The 20,211-nt window shown below is 43.7% G+C and overlaps 1 protein-coding gene across 2 annotated transcripts in view; it reads right to left on the bottom strand.

Moving 5' to 3' along the window:
- LOC109643108 (raftlin) overlaps window positions 1-20,211 on the bottom strand; it is a 94,574-nt gene that overhangs the window by 22,822 nt on the left and 51,541 nt on the right. The window contains exons 5-7 of one of the 2 annotated variants that reach the window (XM_069537556.1): window positions 16,489-16,597; window positions 11,804-12,272; window positions 4,012-4,215 (exon numbers count right to left, since the gene is read on the bottom strand). In XM_069537556.1, coding sequence (XP_069393657.1) covers window positions 4,012-4,215; window positions 11,804-12,272; window positions 16,489-16,597 — 782 coding nt within the window. The remainder of the gene's footprint in view (window positions 1-4,011; window positions 4,216-11,803; window positions 12,273-16,488; window positions 16,598-20,211) is intronic. The other variant, XM_069537557.1, reaches the window with a different exon arrangement.

Raw genomic sequence — 20,211 nt, forward strand, 5'->3', positions numbered from 1 at the left:
TGTTTATAGGGTGGTGAGCGACCATGCGGAGCTGCTGGTCTGACCCACGGAGCGTAGAGGAACTCGGTGTTCAGGACACATCAACTTTAGAAAATGAAGGAACCTTGGATCAAACTGCCAACTCTGTAATTAGTGGAAGACCTGCTCTACCTCCTCAGCCAGAAAAATCTCCAGCATCAGATGCATTTGTGGATAATCTCTGAACGGTGTTTTTCTTTCCGCACCGGGAACAAGAGGGGATTATCACAACCCTCTTAATACAGTTCAGCGAGGACCCTATGTTAGATCCTCACATCCACAACTGGGAAGATCATCGATTTCGCGATCTGAGAAGTTTTTGAGCATTTAGCTGAAATAATACACGTTTTTTTTGGGAGTGGTTTAAGTTCTATCTGATATAATTCTATAAATCTGTCTGTCTGTGTGTTTGTGGAACGACCGCTGCACTAAAATGTCCGAATACAAACGCTCGTACACCTGAAGACAACCAGGTCACTTATTTCAGCGTGTGAACACACGTCTTGTTGCATGCGTCCTCACACAGAATCGCAACTCTCGTCCATTTTTGTCTCACAGCCTTATTGGAATTTCATATTCCCTGTATCGCTCTCTCCCTTTACTCTCCCTTTCTTTTCTTCCCTCCATTGCCCAAATTTAGAAAGCAGTGAGGGCTGACTGTCGCGCGTATGAATAGCTCTGTGTTTCACTACTGGGCTGCAAATCCTCATCGTGGCTCTGGAGATAGCTTAAGCTACACGAGTAACAAAGGCCCACTCTCCACCATCTCCACAACTTCTTAATAAGGGTTTAGTAAACAAACCCCCCCGCCCCCCCCCCCCCACACACACACACACACACACACTTCAGATAGTATGAGAATATGTGTATGAGTGTATTTGAGTAACTTTTTATATATAAAGTACATATATGGGATATTTATACGAAAAACCATGTGTGTGTGAATCCTTAATGTGTGTGTTATGACAGTGGAGGCTCCATGCAGCTTTGGATCTGTATTTTAATATCCCTGTGATGTCGGACCCTGCGGCGCAGATGAGGTCTGCGCTCGCTAAAAACATTACAGCCTCACCACACTGGACTCACACAGAGCGAGCGATGCATCATACAAATACACACACAAACACACGTCTATCCAAACAATGCACCCCGATCTTTCTCTATCTGCTTCACCATGGAAACCCGTCTTTTGAAGGAGCACGGGGACGCGGTGTGTTTTAGTGAGTGTCTCTTCAGACCATGATGGACAACCGGAGATAGAAACGGTAACATGATCAGGTGGTCTGGTTTCTCTGGTCTCCTCCAATATCCAAAGACATGAAGATAGGGGGTAGGTGACCTAGAGGCCGGTCCAGGAGCATCTAATCTCCCCCCACAACCCTCAAGGATAAGAAGTGTATATATATAATGGATGGACGGAGGTTTCAAAAGCCTATAATTCACATTAATCATGCAAATCAATCTCATTAAAGGAGGGTGAACTCAATCATGAGCAGCGTAAAGGCATAAAGATCGGTGACATGAAATCATAAATGCAGCGAATAGCAAAGAACCTCATACTTTTTCTTTTCTACAAGAGTTCCCAGCTTGATTAAAAACTTTTACAATTTGTAGTATTGGCTCAGAGCTGCACGGATAATTAATTTCAATCAATTACCGAGTTAAGGTCTCTGCGTAACAGTACGGGGATAATTAATAACTGTCACTCTGTGGTTTAGTTTAGTGGTTAGTGTTGAGTCGCAGCACAACTGTGTTGTCGTACAAACACATCTTTGTTGGATTTGGAATTTCAGTGACCCGTTCGAAATCTGTTGTATTCTCAAACATGCCAAATTGGAATTTATAATCCATCTCAGATTACACAGCATTACAACTACTGCAACTTTCCAATCAGGCAGGACTGTGAGATTCTCTGGTTCAGACCAGGACGACGAAATTCAGACATGAACTCTGGCTGCAGAAATCAAATTCACGATCATGACGGTGCGTCGACACCAGCGAGGACTCTTATCACCAACTACGTGCGTGGCTCCTCTTTCTCATCCTGAGATGTTTGTTTTGCATCTGTCACGTGATCTCTCTCAGGTACAGGCCCCTCCGGAAAACTTCGGGAGAATGTCTGAAGGTCAGTGCACCTCAGAAAGCGGCATAAGGTTCGTAACTTTAAAACAATAATAGTCGAGATAAGCGTAAAAGAAAATAAGAAGGTGACACCCAGAAGAACACATGTATACGTCCTTGATGTTTGTCGGGTGTCGATGGTCTCCTGCATCGTGCCGAGCGTCTCGTCCTGATCCACAGACTCGTCTGAGAGAAGTTGCTAAATACGGAGACGGCGGCAGTGGACGCTCTGAGCTGCACGGCTGTTTGATGTAATTAGCTGCTCACAACAAACGGGATGCCGCTTTGATGTCGCGCTGCCAGCTGCTCTCCACAGACCAGAATCCACGAAGTGCAGCGCTCACCTCGGTGAATGTTGTCGGTTTTCTAAAGTGGCTGAGCTTAAGCCGTGAGCTGAATTCAGTCCAAGAAGTCAGTGGAGGGTGAGACAGTTTCGTAATGCAGTCGATCTGCTTTCTATTCTCCTCGGTAATTTCACTGTTCAAGAGACCCGTATCTTAGCCGTGCATGAAAAATGCAAAATATGTTAGAGCACCATAATAGGCAGAAAAAAAAAAAAAATGGAATCATAATAATACACTTCATTACTCCATTCTCAGGACATAAAATATGCAAGGAGGCACTAATTTGTTATCAGGTTAATTATCTGTGTTTCAGAGTTGCTGAGGCGTTGACTTTTCCAGATTAATGAATTATGACTCTTATTTACTCGGGCCGGGTTTTTTCTCCAGTGTCAGAGTGAAGCACAGAGCCGCTGATGGAGGAGGCAGGAAGCCCAAAATATGAAATTTTTTTTAAAATGGAATTTTCCCCCTTTAACTCCAGCTCCTGAAGTGAACAGAGAACCGGCACGTCCTCCACGCAGCACGCTGGTGAAATGGAGTTCAGCCTTTTGTCATTTTTAAAAAGACGATGCAGAGTTTCAGTTTTCCTCAACACTTAGGTTGACCATATTACAACGATGGGTTTCTAATGCCGCCATGAGCTGGATGTTGCCTTCATGCAAAGTTAGACAAACTGAAACCAAGAGGATTTATGTGTGTAAACACCAAAAAAGTGGAAGTTGTAGACTAATGCTGACAAATCAGAAAAAGCAGACATGACATTTCCGTTGAGGCCATTTTACTTGTGTTGTGCCATTTGTTATAATTTCACGTCGTATTTCACGAGTTATTTTACCGGACATGTGAAAACCTTGATCTGCTGGTGGCGCCAAAGAAAATTTGAGCAAGTGGATAATTATGGATAATACAAAGCCAAAAAAAAAAAAAAAAAAGAAGCTTCTTAAGACACGAGCATCACATTATTCAAGCTTCTTATCTCCTGATGAGTTGATGCGACTGATGCTTTTCATTTTGATGACAAATAGGTGGTGAAAACTTGTTTTGTCTCGTGTTGCCTCTTGAGAAGAGCTGTGTGTGTTTTCTGTGCGGAGCTGGCAGATGTCGTAAACAACGAGATAAGAAGGTTAAAGGCTGAGAGAAGCTGCACAGTTGATTCTCGGTGGGTCTGACACCACGAGTGAACCTTTTCACATCATTCAACTCAAAAGTTAATATCACAAAATCAGTTTAGCCGCAACTTCTCCAGTTACCCAGGCGAGTGTTTGCAGTTTGAAAAACCCTGCTTTATGAAGGCTGATGTGACTTTTCGCCTGCTTGATGCTGAACTGGTAAATCTGTAATAAAAATAAAGAACCTTTTTATTTTAAAACAACTCTAATGCTCCGAGCAGAAGAACAATTCACGAGGAACCATGACACTGACAAAAGGGGGAAAACCAAACTGTGTTTTTTAAACTCTAATGTGTTGGACTCTGTGTGAGACATAAACGAAATAAGTACGTGTCTCCGCAGCAACAAGTCACACTTACTGTTCGCGTTGCCCAGGTGGAAGTATCCATCGACCAGCGAGGCTCCGTTGTTGAAGTGCTGGGTCATGTGATCCAGCCAGTTGGCCTCCACGCCTTTGACGCCCTCGTCGCAGTTCTGAACCCGGAGCGGCACCTTGACGGTGTAGTACTTCACGTGGCCCTCTCGGACGGGCGGGTGGTTGTACAAAGCCAGCAGTTCCGCCCCTGAAGAGACGCGACAGGAAACAAATATCTTGTCATTGATTTCACTTTAATGGATGTGACAGTACCGATGAAGCCTTGGTGGAAAAATCTCACTATTAACTGCATGGATACTGAACTGCTGTTACTGGCCACAGTGTTTACTGTGGGGTGGGTTGAACGAGAGATTTCCTTTAAATATGGAGACTTTTGAGAACTATCAGCAGCATTAAGCTGCAACATGATGCATTTTAAATTGTAAAAAACACTATTTTAAGACGTTGGAGAACTTATTTTCCTGTGACGCTTAAATACTAACCACATATCCAAGCTGTGGCCAACGTGGTAATAATCAATTATTATTTTTTTTAACAAGATAAGAAACCAGGGAATCTCAGCCAACGTGTGGACCGTCAACATGATACTTGGCCAAAAAAGATTTGGCTGCAGGGTTTGTGGTCATCAGCCATAAACGGCAAACAACAATTTCTGCACTGCATTCTGTTTCCGATTTTCCCATCTTGTGGAAAACTGTGGTAATCTCAGAGGTGAAATTTATCCTTATAAAGATGGACGATATATAAAAGAAGCCGCCTGGTGCGGAGGACAGATCGTACGGGTCCTCGGAAACAATTGTAAAAGCTGAGCTGGATAAATGGGGCAGCATTGACATAAAATTAGACATTCCACAAAAACAGTAGCTGAGCCCTTCCATCAAATTTGACCCCGACTTGTCAGTTTTAAATTTCATTTGTCTGTTTTTTTTCAAAGAGTCCAGATGTGGGAGGTTTATTTATTTATTTCTTGCAGTGATTATACAGTAAATTTATGTAACGACGCCAGTGTATTATTTTTGATTCGGTCATTAAGTCTCTAAGACTCTTGTTATGTAACTTCCAGCCCAGTGGTATTCTTTATTTCTGGGACTTTCACAGAAGCAATTAAAGATGCATGTGCTGAGTTCTGCGTGTGTTCTGTATTACTTCCTTGTGTCCTGTGCAAGCAGGACACATTTGCATGTACGAAACCAGAATTAAACCTTCAGCATTATTATTGTATCACAAACTAAAGTTTTAACTTGGCAGGTGCAGAAAAGACGAGACATGAAAAAGTAATACGGGATGAGATTTGTGTTGCTCCGAGCTCCTCTCACAAACATGCAGGAAATCTTTTTCCAGGGCTGATGCCTGATTCCTCTTCCACAACAACAAACGTGAAGTGAATGAAGATCAATCTGAGCGCATTCACGCTTCACATCATCCTTATATTCCTTTTAATGTTTCGCAGAAGTGATGTAATGCAACGGTGCGGAACTTAAAAGGGATCGTTTCATTGTAACCGAGACAATTAATAGTATAACCTTGAATAATGCATTAAAAGCTCTCCAGCTAACCGTTGTTTACATCAAGCAGAAATATACATAATGCAGTGATGCAGCCTCACGAGAGGGAAACAGGCTTGGAAACGTGCCCACAGTACGCATGTCACTTCTCCTCGCTCGTATCCCACTAAATCAAAGTGGAAAGACTTTTATTTGTTGTGATGTGAGTGAGTGAGCGAAATATTTGCTCCGCTTGGCCATGAAAAAAAAAAACAAAAAAAAACAAAACAAAACACGAGATGTGAGCGAGGTCTGAATCAGGCAGAAAGCAATTCAAATCGAGCCCGGTTCGATTTTCCCCTTTCTTTTCCAATGCAAATGTCGAACTGTCATACCCCGAGTGAACCAGATGGATGAGCAGAATGTGCAGCACAGCCACCCGCCTGTCCACCCACACACACACACACACACACACACACTTTGACGAGGGGTGGCGGCAGGCGGTGGGAGTCATGGCTCAGTCGCTCTGGTTCCTCCAGCCGTCCATCCGTCCGGCAGACACCCAGGAAGAATGAATCATTTATACAACCATTTCTTGTCTGGCTCGTCTGAGTGATGTGACAGCTGGCCACCGAATTCCCTAAATCTTATCATTTGTCACTCTTGAGAAAAGTCGAATCACAGCTCGCGCACACACACACTCTGCCCTCATCCTCCCGGCGTTGCCCATGTTGCACCGAGGACAATATGGCGAACAAATCTTGGACAGTGCACAGCAACGAAACAACTTCCCCGTTCGACACACAACCCGCCACAACAACACATTTCCTAACGGCGAATCGTGTCCGGGGGGATTCGTACGACATTAGCTGGTTTGCGGATTATGTGAACAAGACGGTGTATCACGAAGAATCAGTCCCGTGAATCATTTCTCGGGAATAGCAGTGATCTTCGGGCAGGTCACGAGGACGACCGCTTTTATTGTGTCATGTGTACTGATTTAGAAAAGCTTTGGGTGACAGCTCTAAATATCTGTAATCACAGTGTAATAAGATCAGTGAGAGCATTAAACCATATTTAACACAGATTGTTCCAGCTCCACTGATTTCATAGACACTGGTCAGATTCATAAAAAAACACAAAAACAGCCACAAGCAAGAAACGTGCCGCCCTGCCTCCGTTATCCTCACGATATTGGCTGTTTGTTCTTGTGAGAGCTTTGAGTTTTTCATGCATTATATTTCATTACAGCCTAATTATTCTGCGACCGGGCCGCCGAGGCCATTGAAACGCAGGCAGAGGATACATGGCTTGTTTTTTAACCTTTACTTGTCTGCAATCATCTTTCCTGCAGCTCACTGGACACACTGCACAGAGGCAGTCGATGATGAAGTGCCTTGCCTAAAGGCAACTTCAGCAGGACCCAACAGGCAGGGAAACCGCTGAAATATAAGATAAGAAGACAGCCCTCCATTATTGATATGTCGAGGCATAAGAAATCTGTCCAGCTGATGTCAACCACACTGGACACATACTAAAATACTAGAGGATTGAAACTGGAGCCTTAATTCCATCTGGTATTTCAGAAATACTTTCCATAGAAATCTGTCTCCTGATGTGCAGATGAACCTGAAACGACTGCAAAGGGAATTTACCTCAATGTTACCTTCACATCTTTTGTTTCAGGGCGGGCTGTGATTGGCTCGTTGCATTGCTGCAGTGCATCATACAGGAAAGAAACACAAGTGCCTCAGTGTAAACCAACAATGTCTTCTTTTCAAACAGGAGTCACAGTGATGATTGTGGAATCGGATTTCATAAAAACAGATACTCCACCACAGGTTCAAGTGGCGCCAAATTTCACATGCTCATAAATATCGGTCCCCTGAACGCAAGGGAACCCTGTGACGCTGGTTAGTTGAAGCTGCACGTGTCACGGTGATCCATCTGTGAGGGTCTGCATATTCTTGTTTATAAACAAACCAACAAACAGACACGACCTCGGAGGTAATTAAAAAGGAACTGTTCTAATTAAAGTGACAATTTATTAATTACACACGTGAGACAATACAACACGAGCTGGCTTGTTGCACGTGGGGTTTGGAAAATGTGAGAGTGAAGAGATGGGAGTTAGTCAGAGATTTAAATGATCGAGGCGACTGTTGTTTAATGTTAACGTTGATGCACTTCACAGAATAATAGAGCATCGTGTAGCTGCTGCGTGTGTTCTGCCATATTTATATAGGCCTCAACCTCCTGGTGTAATTTTCTTCACAATGATAACAAGATCGCAGGCCTCACTGTCTCCTCCCTGTGTGAATCTGGATTCAAACCAGTTTCTTGTCCCTGTTTTAGAAGCTGCAACAATAAATCCTATAGGAAAACTATAAAAACTGCAGACGAGCTGATGTTTTATCATTAAGAAGAACATAAGGTTAAGTAATGCTGGGTTTTTCATGAGCTCCAAAGCAAAACAACGTCAATCTCTTGAATAAATCTCCCGCTCAAGGTCACCACTTGTGCCAGAGTCAATAAATGATATGCAAAGATTATGAAGAAACACATTTAATCGCTCCAGAGCCAAGATCTGGTGGAGAGGCGATAATTCACCATTAAAAAGGGAAATCAGACGGCAGCGTTATTCACGTTTTGGCTTTTATAGCAAGAACAGGATATTAAAGCCATAAAAGTCACCTTACGGCAAAATTCATTGTTCCTAATCAATGACTTTATTAATGTGAATGAGAATAATAATGAGAATTATTACAGGCCTGGAAGTAAAATCTTACTTAATGCCCTAATTAATTAATATTTATAGATCTACTTTCGTACTCACACACACACACACAAGTGCACATGCAAGTTTTTTTTAACCTTATCACATGAATTCATTACATCAACAGATGACTGCTAAGCCTCGGAGAGTAAAGTCTGTGCAGCTGACCTGGTGCTTGTTGTCGATGGTGTCATTAGGACGTTTGAAGCAAAATGCATCAAAGGCTGATCTGACAGCAGCTCGGCCGTCCAACTGACGAGGACGGCGGCTGACGTGATCTTGGCGATGTGGCGTTCCGGCGTGACATGTCATCATTTCAATGTCGGTTTCAATTTTTGTTCTCCTCTAATCTGAGGAGCTGGACACTGATCCCATCTGAGCAGAGATAACACTGATCTCCAGGATAAAACCGAGCAGCTGAAAAGACTCCTCTGGCACACCGACGAACGTTTCAGACTGATGTGTGTCGGGATTATTTCGAAGATAAACGTCTCTACTTCATGCTGTGCAGTTTGTTTAAAGCTTAAATGTTTGCTGTGGTGCGAAAAACTTCCTCCGGCGTCTGTTAACGTTGACTGTGCATCAATATCCCTTTTTATTAGATGTTAAGTTGAGCTTCTTGTGCATTTTCACTTTCAATTTCATCACATCGCCTCCAGAGCATCTACCCAACTTCATTTCCTACAAAATATCCTCCTGTACTTATACTCGATTAACAATATCATGGTTTATTTCTTCCGATCTTTATTCAAGATCGTTTTGAGAGCAAGACTTGATTCATTTCATGTTCAGATGCTTGCACTCGAAAAGCTTCAGCTCTGTTGTGGGTGTGTCAGTTGAGTGTGTAAATAACATTGTGCAAGGGGGGGGGGGGCGGGGCTGAGCGCATGAACTCTGTTAAAGTAACCGGAGCAAAGCAAAAACATACATATTGAGTGAAAGCATTAAAAAATGTGGATGTGAAATCAATAACTCCTGCTCTGAAACTAAAAGACTGAACTCTTATAGAGAATAATAGAAAAGGACAGACGGGACAGTTGGACGTACAAAACAAAGGAGGCGGCTGAGACGCTCGGTCGTGATTAGGGATGTGGTTTAACTCACATATGGAAAAGGTCTGACCTCCACCTGACTCTGATCTATGTGCTTTGAGTTTCCTAAACACAACCACACAAGTGATTATCAGGCTTTAGTAGTTTCAGCAGAAATGTTTCCTCTGTGTCTTCATAAAAAATAATCCACTTGGCATTTCATTTCCGTTTTTTTTTTTCCGCTCATGCAAATTAGTTTTAGCCGAGAGTAACTTCTGTGAGACGGACTCGTCTTGTGCAGACATGCTCGTACGGCTTTTACAACCGTGCTACACTTTTCATTTGCACACAGAATCCCTCCTCCGCGAACCGTCCAAGCATTTCAGTCCCCACACTTAAGGGCTCAGTTTCTATCCAGGGCTACAGTCTCGGCGATGGTGTTCCTTTATCAAGCGAAAGCTGCAGACTTTCGCCGGCTCTGCTGCCAGCACTCGCACAAGCGTTCACCTCAAGATCTGAGGATTAACACGGACAAGCCAGCAGTAGCCGAGACTCTTGGGCCTCCTCGGCAGACTGGGCATTAGCAGAGAGGGACACGGCAGCTTGGCAGGCTCCCTTACCGCCCCGGCTGGCTGCTACTCTGCTGCTGCTGGCGTCGTCAGAGAGATTTTGGGCGGTGGAGGTGGGGGTTGAGCAGAGAGCTGCGAAGCTGAGGGAGGTAGAGGACGAGGCAATGGGGGATTATCTCACTGCAAAATGCACTGTAGGGAGGCCCAGATGGACCAGTGGGCTGTGGTCTGCTGCCATGCCAAGTGTGTGTTACCACACATATATACATGTATATACGGGGACGCCAACAGAAGCACAAAGCACACACACCGAAGACGACATTCATTATGCATCACTGAGTATTAGGTGTTTTGAACCTAATCGCATTACAAACTGTACATAAGGTGTACACACATACACACACACACACACACACACACACACACACACACACACACACACACACACACACACACACACAGGCGTTAAAACTCCCACCGGGACGTGTGTCTAATGCAGAGTTTGCACATTTCACCGAAACACATCACAAATAGTTTTAGTGCGAGGCCGAGAGAGGAGCAGGAGGAGGATAGCGGTGGGTGTCTCCATCTGTTAATCCGAAATGCTCGAATAAAGTTGAAACAAAAAAAAACAAACCGTATGAGCTAATTTCAACACCGGGGCTATCGTGAATCACTCAGAGAGGTTCCGTTTCTGAGACGACAGCGAGCGAGCCGTGAAAATTCGCAGATTCCGGAAAAAAAAAAAAATAACCCGGCTAAAAACCGTTGTGGTGAATTTCACAGACTCCCTGCTTCATCAGCTGTTAGAGTGAATTTGAATGCACCCCCGCGATGATATGATTCTTTTTGTGTAACGGATAAAGAGGATTATATCCCGAGGCGGCACATTGTTGTGTAAGATTGAGGCAATAGCAGGAAATGACACCTCCTCAGTTGCCAAGTGTTTCAAGAGGGATCTGCGGCACCACGCCGCTCTCTAGTCAAACAGCCAAAAGGTACGGCTTCAAACGAAACACAGTCGCACCGATACCGAGAAAGATATTGGCTCACGATTAGAGGCTGTCACTGTGACTCTGCGATCAGCGACACGAGGAGCTGTGCCGTTTATAGTGATGCCCTTGAGCCTGGGATTTCATCACCAAACTGTGTCATCTTGTCCAGGATGCTCACGCAACACAACACGCAATTCTCGTTTTCAAAACTGCAGCTTGTGATAGATTATCGATGTTGCGGTCGAGGTTGTTTTCTTCCTGAACTGTGACAGAAGCCTGAGATCCTGAGCGGCGCAGCGGCGCAGCGGCTGCGGCCCCTCGCAGTTTGAAGCTCTGACCTTTAATTATCGTTGTTATTATTATTCCTCATTATGCCTCTGTTTAATTTACAGGGATAGCTGCTGTACTAGTTGGATTCAAGAGTCTTAAAGTTTAAAAGTGGGAAATTTTGACCTTTAATTATAGCCCGTCATTGGGTGCGGCTTTATTTTAAAGGTTCAGTTCGACCATTTCACGACGAAGAGGATGTGACTGACCTCACTGTGACCAGCCGGGTCACACAGACGATATATTTCCATTAGAAACAGCTGACTGTGTTTTTCGGGGGATTATCTATCGGAGCCGAGTCTCACTCCTCTGTTGCATCCAGGTGATTCAGACACAGGATCAGTGTCCTCGACAAATGAAAGCAAAGCTCTCGTGGTTATTTGGGTGAACTGACCCTTTAAAATCTACAGGTTTTTATAAAACAGTGGCTCCGTAGAATCTGAAATATCAGATGATATATGCAAATAACCTAATTCATTCCTCGCTGGTGGCGTGTGAGAGATTTTAAATCCCACATTTCCATTTTTTTTTCCTGCCTGACGTGATTTTCATCTTAGGTTGAGTTTATGATGGTAACCATGGAAACCACTCACCAGCGCCTCTCCGCAGTCGGTATCTCGGCCTCTCCTTTGTCTCCGTGCCACCGTCTTTGTTGTTATTGTGACACGGCGAGTTCTCCTCCCTCAGCTCCAGATCCAGCTCTGATATCGGAGACGTCGCGGGCGAGACCTCACCCTGGCCGCCCTGATGGTTCCCGGTGTTCTCGCTGTGGTTCTTCTCACCGCTCGGCGCTCCTTCCAGGGCCTCGCGCGAGGGTTCCCCACCTCCCTCTTTGTCCGCAGCCGTTCTAGCTTCGGCTTCAGCCTCGGGGTCCGCGTGGTTTGTGGGGCTCGAGGGGTTCGAGGGGCTGCAGCTGCCCAAAGAACCGAGCAACGAGCTGGGGCTGGAGTGCAGGGAGAGGGAGGGGGTGTCTGGTTCTCTGATGGTGGTGCATGGGGCCCCGTAGGGCTCCTGGACAAATCCCACAAACTTCACCCCCTGGTCAGCGGCATCCTGGATCTGCTGTTGGGAGCAAGAAATAAAACAAAAATAAAAAAGCTAGAATGATAATGAAAGATGCTGCTTTTTGATTTGATGAGACCTAAAAGCATTAGTCAGGTAAATGAAATAAAATCAATCAATTTAATTTTAAATTATTTTGCTTTTCATATATCTTTGGGATTTGGGTCCAGACAAACAATTTTCATTTTAGACACTAAACGATTAGTCCTCTAAACGGTAAATGGACCAGCAAACAAAACTAGATTATTTTTTAGTTGCATCTCCAGATTTGATTGCACATATTGTTGGATGTTTCGGTTGTGAAGCTCGCACTCAGATTTTCGGGTTTGACACATCAGGCAAATGCCAAAAATGCAAAAGAAGAAGCTGTGAAGCAGAACATATTTCCCTCGAGATATCAAACTGAACCCAAACTTTCAGCAATAGTTTAACATGAGTTATCCAAAAATTGAATTGTTGACTCCTCTGCATCTGTTCGATCTCATTTTTTGTTCCTCTCCAGCAGATTCTCCAATCACACAGCTGTTGATTAGATCGCAGAGGCCGGGACCCTCGTCAGGCCCGGGCCGCATCCCAAAATCCATCGCTCCACTTTTATTTTCTCTCTCTCTCCGTGTCTTATTGTCATCTGGCATTTTATTGTCAATATTAGGATTCTGCCACAAAGCGAGATTGAAATGTTAACTGTCAGAGAATGTTAATGATGCCATTCTCCATTTCTGCCCCAGCCCACGAGCCGAGGACGCGCGTCTCTCTATCTTGAGCCACAGTGAGGGAGGAGAATAAAAATCAAATCAAATCGCAGGTTATTCACTATGAAATTAAACTGGGAAACAGCCACATTGTTTTGCAGCCATATTGTTTAATATCAGTGAATGCTCTCTGAGTGCTTCCGCGTCATATTCCTCATACCAATATGTTGAAATGGAATTGCAGAGATAAAAGAAAGCAACTGTTGTATCTCATTTAATGGTAATGCAGGCAGTCGGGGGGAGAGATGAATGGCTCTGACTGTCTAATGTCGCTGCACTTGATGGCACAGAAGATTCAAATAGTGGGCTGTAATGATTGGATTTATTTTTAGTGCCGTTATTATTGTATTATTACCATTATTGTTGTTCCATTAAATCTCTTGTATGACAAAGTAGAAACATTCTCACTTTATTCTTTTTTTTTTTCCTACTTCCTGACAACAGAGCAGCATCAAGACAAGCAACACAAATTAGTTTATATAAATGAAAAATAGTCTCAGTTTTACCATACGATCAAAAAATACAAAGTGCTGAAACTATTAGTTATGAAACAAGACTGATGTGGATCCTTTGGGGGCTGATTCTGATGCTAAATTTAGGGGGTAGAACATTTCTGACACAGATATATCAGCCGACATGAAAATTAAAAATAATTCTAATTATGACGTTATTAAAGCACAATGACAAGTAAACGTAGCTTTGACTCAATATTTTATGGTTTAAGCAACTTTATTACGAATAATGAAGAAATGACCTAGTACCTAGTTTAGTAAATAATACTTAGTTTGGAAAATAAACACGTTATAAAATAAAACATAAATACACATCTCGTCTGCATTGTTTAATGTAAAAAGTTTTTAATACTGGTATCAACATTAATGCTGAAACCGATATTTCTGTAAAAGGCTCATATTGATCCATGTTTTTCGGGTAAGCGATATGTTTTTTGGGCTATATTAAAAAAAAAAATATATATATATATATATATATATATATATATATTTGACTTGCATCATTGAAACTTAAATATGTATGAGATCAAGAGTAAGTGTATTAAATGTCTACAGGCTACATATGACATGTGCATCAGACAATGTGGATTAAGATAAGTTTCAATTAAAAAGTTAAAGACACCAGCAAAACAGAATCTGAAGGACGTTAAGGAGTTGACTATAAATGAGTCCAGTTCTTAGTTACAGTGCCATGTCCCTCATGCACAACTGGGGAATAATAGAATAAATGGAAGATAAAATCAAATTAGTATTCTTCTGAACTCCTCATATTCTCACGCGAGTCGCTGCGGCTCAGAATGAACCACCTCGGGTCAGAAAAATCAGGTTTCAAGGTCAAAAAATTGAAACTTTGCATCACATCATTTCTGTTCATTAACCCAAATGATGCAGAGCACAAACTTGATGAAAAATATTCAGGAAGTTGCTTCCCTCATTCTGCCACCAGAATATCAAGAGCCCGCAGTGCAAAATAAAAAAAAAACCCATTTCAATTTTGACTTGAGACCACATTTCCTATTTCCCCCGTAAGTTATTAAAGTGGCACCAGGAGAAGGTGTCTGAAGGTCAAGATGAAAACCCCGGAGAGAGAGATTAAGCAAGGCGTAAGGGAGAGTGGGGCGGGAGGAAGACAGGAGGAGAGGCAGAGAGATGGAAGCAGAGATTGAGACAGTGGTGGAGAGAGAGGAAAAGAAAATGAGAGGATGAAAACGGCGACGAAGAAAGAGAAAGAAACAGAAGTGAAAAAGAGGCTGAAGGGAATGGAGTCCTCCACTCACTCCTCCACCACTCATCCATGTCCACTTTCTTTTTTAATAGATTTCTAGCCTTGCTTCCTCCTCCTCCTCCTCCTCCTCCTGCTCCTCCTGCTCCAGCAGGCCTGTAGCAGCTCAGTAGATTAAAATGATAACCAACAGTAATGAGGTCCTACAGGACTGCGGTTGCATGACTAATCGAAGGGCAAAACGTACAGAAAGGTTCAGGAGTGAGGCTTCAAAGCCCGACACAGCAGTCGGTAATATACAGATTAGGCAGGAGGGGTGGAATCGAGATGACGCAGCGTCGGTGACACACGCGAGACAGGAAGGTGCGTCGGTGTGTCTTTCATCTGAGCTGTCATTTCTACAGCAGCGCATTCATTCAACGCCGATGTCATTTTCACATCAGGGGACGCTGTGATTTCACAACTCTCGTGCTCTCATCTCCTCCATGGATGATGTAGAAAATGATTCGGCTTGCTAATTAAGATTAGCCTGGACCCATTAGGGAAATATTAGTATATTTCATTCAGGGAGCACTGCAAATCAGCAATATACTGTATTTTAAAATGTGATACGTGCAAATGTTTAATTAGAAATATGTTTACGCAACAAAATTCATTAAGCTGCAAAACCGTAAGTAAAACTACGAGTCGCTTATTTCGTGAAGATATTGATTTCCTACATGTAGATGATCTATTTTGTTGCATGACGTCAAAAACAATATTTAGAATTAGTTTAATCCGGAGTTGCAACACTATTAAAATGCTGTTCAGAATGAATGCATCAGTAATTTAACAACCAAGTTTTTCGACTAATGAAATACTCCAGCCCTGCTGTGTTATTACGTTCACTGAAATCAAAAACCTGAGTCAGACGTCTCCACAGCTCCACTCTAATCAGGTCAGGTGGGGTCCTGTTATAATTCCGAGGGTCTCTTATCTCTCTGTTAATATGTATGATACTCAAAAAGATCCAAGAGGACCTGCTATCACCTCCCTCCATCACTGCAGCAGGGGGAAACGTGCTCCTCAGAGGCGAGCTGGAAAGTGAGAACTGTGAGGAGCAGGATCTTTGTCCCGACACGACTGTGATCTGTTTCTGCTTTGACCCAATCGCTGATCACTTCGGCTCATCAGGAAATGAAGCAGTAGGAGCCAACGTCAACGTGAGAAGCAAGTTTTAAAGACAAACACAAAAATATACACACGGCCCGTTTTCTTTATGATGTGTGACGTGGCAATTATGTTTAAGAATAAATCCTTTTCACCCGTCACTCCTCTGACGTGGTTCACTGACAACTGTGCTCCGAGCATTTTGTGACAAGCTGCTATTAAGCGTCTTCAGCCCGACAGCCGCGTGCTCACACTTTTAGCCACGTGCTCGATTTGCTGAAATCCGGCAGTAAACAAACATCGTGTTCCCTGGACCTTCAGACGAGGTGACACGCTGAACGAAGCCATTTCAGTTTGGGATCCAACTTAGTTTATATTCTGCACGGAGGAAATGGAGCCCTGAGAGACACGTGTTCTTGCTTTAGATGTTCTGACTCAGTATTTGATGTTAGAATCCACATCTCTCCATTTATTTATAAAGACAATTACCATCTTCTCTCTCACTCCCCCCCCCCTCCCTTTCTGTTCCCTGCACGAACTGACAAAACCTTCAGCTTGGCATTTGTAAAGCGGCCCCTTACCTTCTTGACGTAGCCCTGGATGAGCTCGGGGGTGGGTACCTGCCCAGCACACAGACACTCCTCCAGCTGCAGTTTGTACGGTGGGCACACCGGCTGGCTCCTTTCCGCCCTGCAGGCACCACAGTGGGGGGGAGAGAGGACAATGAGTTTCAGCCTGTCAGTCGTGCAGCCTGCTGGACTCAGGATGCACGAGGGTGCCCATGCATTAACACACACACACACGTTCACAAACAAAACTTAAATCAGAACATTATACACGTAAGCATCTGTAAACAGGGCGCTGTTCACACACAGATCTATGATGCCAAAATAACCCCCTATCAACGAATTACACTGCATCTAGAAGCTTTGTTAATGTTATTGGTGCCCCGTGGGAGGCGGCAGAAAAATACAATAAAACACTTAAGTGAGACAAAGATCCACATGGATGAAAGCAAACACATGGGGAGAACAGAGAGCAGGAAATTCAATGCAGCCGCCCCCTTCCCCTCCCTCAGTCCTCCTCGCTGAGGCCATCAGTATTTTTGAGCCGGGAGAATCTATTTATATGCTGCCGTATTTTTCTATTCTGTCCTCTGGAGGAAATCCCAGAGCGAGCCCCGGGGAGACTAATGCCCCAGCTTCCACCTCTCAGCTTCTCATCCTGTTGACAAGGCGAAGAAGCCTCACACACCCTTTTCCTCAGTGTGCGTGCAGCTACAGTTGATGCTTGTGTTTGTGTGCAAGGCTGTGTGTGTGCGCGAGAGAGAGTGCTCTGCGTGAGCTCTGACTTTACACGGACACCTGATGTGCAGGAGGCTAAAAGATGCATGCGTGCAAGCTGGCGACTGTGTTCCAGGCTGGTTTTTTTTTTTTCACCTTCCAGTTTCATGCAAACAGTTTGTCCCTAATGAATTATCACAGGGATTTTTTTTTTCCCCCCCACTGTCACTGGACGCAGATTGAGCTGTTTGTGTATCAGCTTTATTTAACCTGTGCGTAATGTTTTCCCTCCTCGGTCCAGAGTCTTTACGCTGCCACATATTTAGCCTTGGATATAAAAATCAATCTCATCATCTCAGCAAGAAAGAGATTCAAGTATTTCCCGGAATGCTTTCAAGAAAATTACTGACATGTTTCCATTTGTCTTTACATGAACGTTACTTTGCACAATCCCTTCCCTGGCGCTTTTAATATTTCTATATTTACACCACGGAAGATTCCTTGTATGTGTAAACCAATAAACCCTCGATTCTGATTTATTGTTTTTTTTCCCCCATAAAGTACACACCAGACGGATTCAGAAATGAAATGGTTAAAAGCAATGTCACAGGGGAGTTATCTCGACTGTTAGTCCCGACGAAAACACCAGTCCCTGCTTTTTCCCATGATGCAACTCAATAGCCTCTTTCATTAAGCCCCCCCCTGCCTGGTTAACACCCATCTTTCAAACTTTAAGCCCCTCGCTCGTCACACAGGCTTTCTCTTACAAAAGTGCAGTCTTAAAAAAGTGCAGTCTCCAAGCCCCTGGAGTGGCTCTTTAAAGTTTGCCCAAACTGATGGGAGTCTGTAGACACAAAAGACCCGTCTGCATTCACAGGGATCCCCAGAGCAAAGTGAGCGTCTTTGTATGTCCTCACTGTCTCTCTGTTGAGCCTCACCTGTTTTTTTTTTTCTGTCTTCGTTGATAGAATGTCTGTATTTTTCTCTCTTTGTCGTTTCTGATTTACTTTAAATCCAGACTTGCGTCTTTCTCTCGGTCTTCACGGATCAATTAGCGACCCTGACATCCTCGTCACCACACGACTCTACTGACACGCGTCGAATGGAACTGGGCCGACCGACTTCACACACTCGAGCTGAGAGTCATTCGGAGTGTCTTTTACTTTTCTCACGTGATAAATGATCACACTCACACAACAGAGCTCATCGGGCACGTTTGGGTAATGATGAGGTCTGCAGGTGCTCCTGTGTGCTGCGAATTAAGAGGCGGCTTGGAATGATAATGAAATGATTCAGCACCATGTGAATTCAGTTTATTTTGAGTTGATCATTCTAAATCTACAAATATAACGAAAGTGATTCAGTGCTTCGGAGAGATATTTTTAAATTAAGAACTGGCACTTGAGCGTGATCATTCGCTGTCATTTTGTGCCGTGGAATATTCTCAGCACGGAGATGTTGTCACTTCTTTTCATGCGGCGGGTGAATAAGTCCTTTTTGGAGTGAAGCTGAACGGGAGGGAGACTTTCGCTGGCAGAGCATCAGAGAGGAGGGGAGAGGAGGGGAGAGCTGGCTGAGCACAACAATTCACTCGGTCCTGGGGGGGGGGATGGCCTCGGGTTAAAAATAGCAGCTGCCTCACCTGCAGTCCATCTTCTCTACGTGAAGCGGCGACTCTTCATGCAGCGTGCGGCGCTGGCTGTCAACCTCGGAGGCCTCGCGTGGTTAGACGGGTGTCAAATGCCTTTCTGCCCGCCCGCCCACACACCCCCTCCCGGGTGAGTACACCTGTTAGACGGCACCCCCTCTTGTCTGCTCACAGATGGGCCACATGCTTTGTTTCGCTGTAGAACATCTCGTGTTGGACTAATCACTCCCCCTGGAGCTGCACGTTCACATGGTAACTGTGCTTCACCTGATAATGGCTTGCTTAGGGATTGTTTTATCTGATTGGTGGCTCCATCATTTGTAAACGTGGATCCACTTTGTGCTCATCGGGGTATGGAAGGAGACATATTCCTTTTTTTTTTTTTTACAGTGGCACTACAGAAATAGTTTATTTTAATCACGAGGTGTTTGCTTGTTAAATAAATGTATCTTGGTCTTTCTGTTAATTGATTCTCTATGGATGCAGCTCTTTTACTTGCCTGCTCATCACTCATGCTAACTCACACTGCTGCAGACTTTGGTACAGAAGAAAGAAGTTGACTTTCTTTAGAGTTTTACGACAAATTGTTTTATAATTTCAACCTTAGAAACTAAGGATCTCCAAATGTGACGCTGTGATAGATAAACCTTTCGTGGCACTAAAGAGTTGAGGCATCTCTAGACTCTTTGGATTTAACTTGTGAGGATTATGTGTCACTTTTCACAACAATCTCTCTAAAAGCATCAGGATGTTCGCCTTAAAAACAAAAATGCCAAGATGACAAAGTATAAAGTGACTTGAATTCTTAGGAGACCACAGACGTCTGTACAAAAATCACACAGTTCTTTAGAAATATTTCTGCTGAGACCAAACAGACCAGACCCTGACACAGAGGCTCAATTAACTCAGCCTTGAAATTGTTCAAATGTCATGTCATTTTCATCAATACTCAGAGACCCAGCCACCTACTGACTTGCAATTAGCTTGCACTTACTCAGACTAGCTTTCAAAGACTTCAGCGCAGGTCCAGTAACGACCCACTCCTTCTGAAAAATCAAACGTGCATCACTCCTGATGCACGGGACCATTTTCAACAGGAAGGAGTCAGATCAGATGTATTTTCATTGCCTGACGGTGACAAAAGTGCACATTCAGTGAAACATTATGAATTATTACTCAGAAAATGACTTGAGAGGAGGTGAATTGCTCTCATCTGATAAAAGCTTTTCTTTTCTTCTATTCTCGGAAGAAAGTCTGAAGCTGAATAAAATTATTCAAATTGTCGTCAATGAACTTTGGTTGAAAATGTTAATTCCCTCCCGTTCTTTTTCGAATCAGGAACAAAGTTGTTTCAGACCTCCCGCCCGCCTCCA

This window comes from Paralichthys olivaceus, chromosome 13 (genome assembly GCF_024713975.1).
Source record: "Paralichthys olivaceus isolate ysfri-2021 chromosome 13, ASM2471397v2, whole genome shotgun sequence".
NCBI lineage: Eukaryota > Metazoa > Chordata > Actinopteri > Pleuronectiformes > Paralichthyidae > Paralichthys > Paralichthys olivaceus.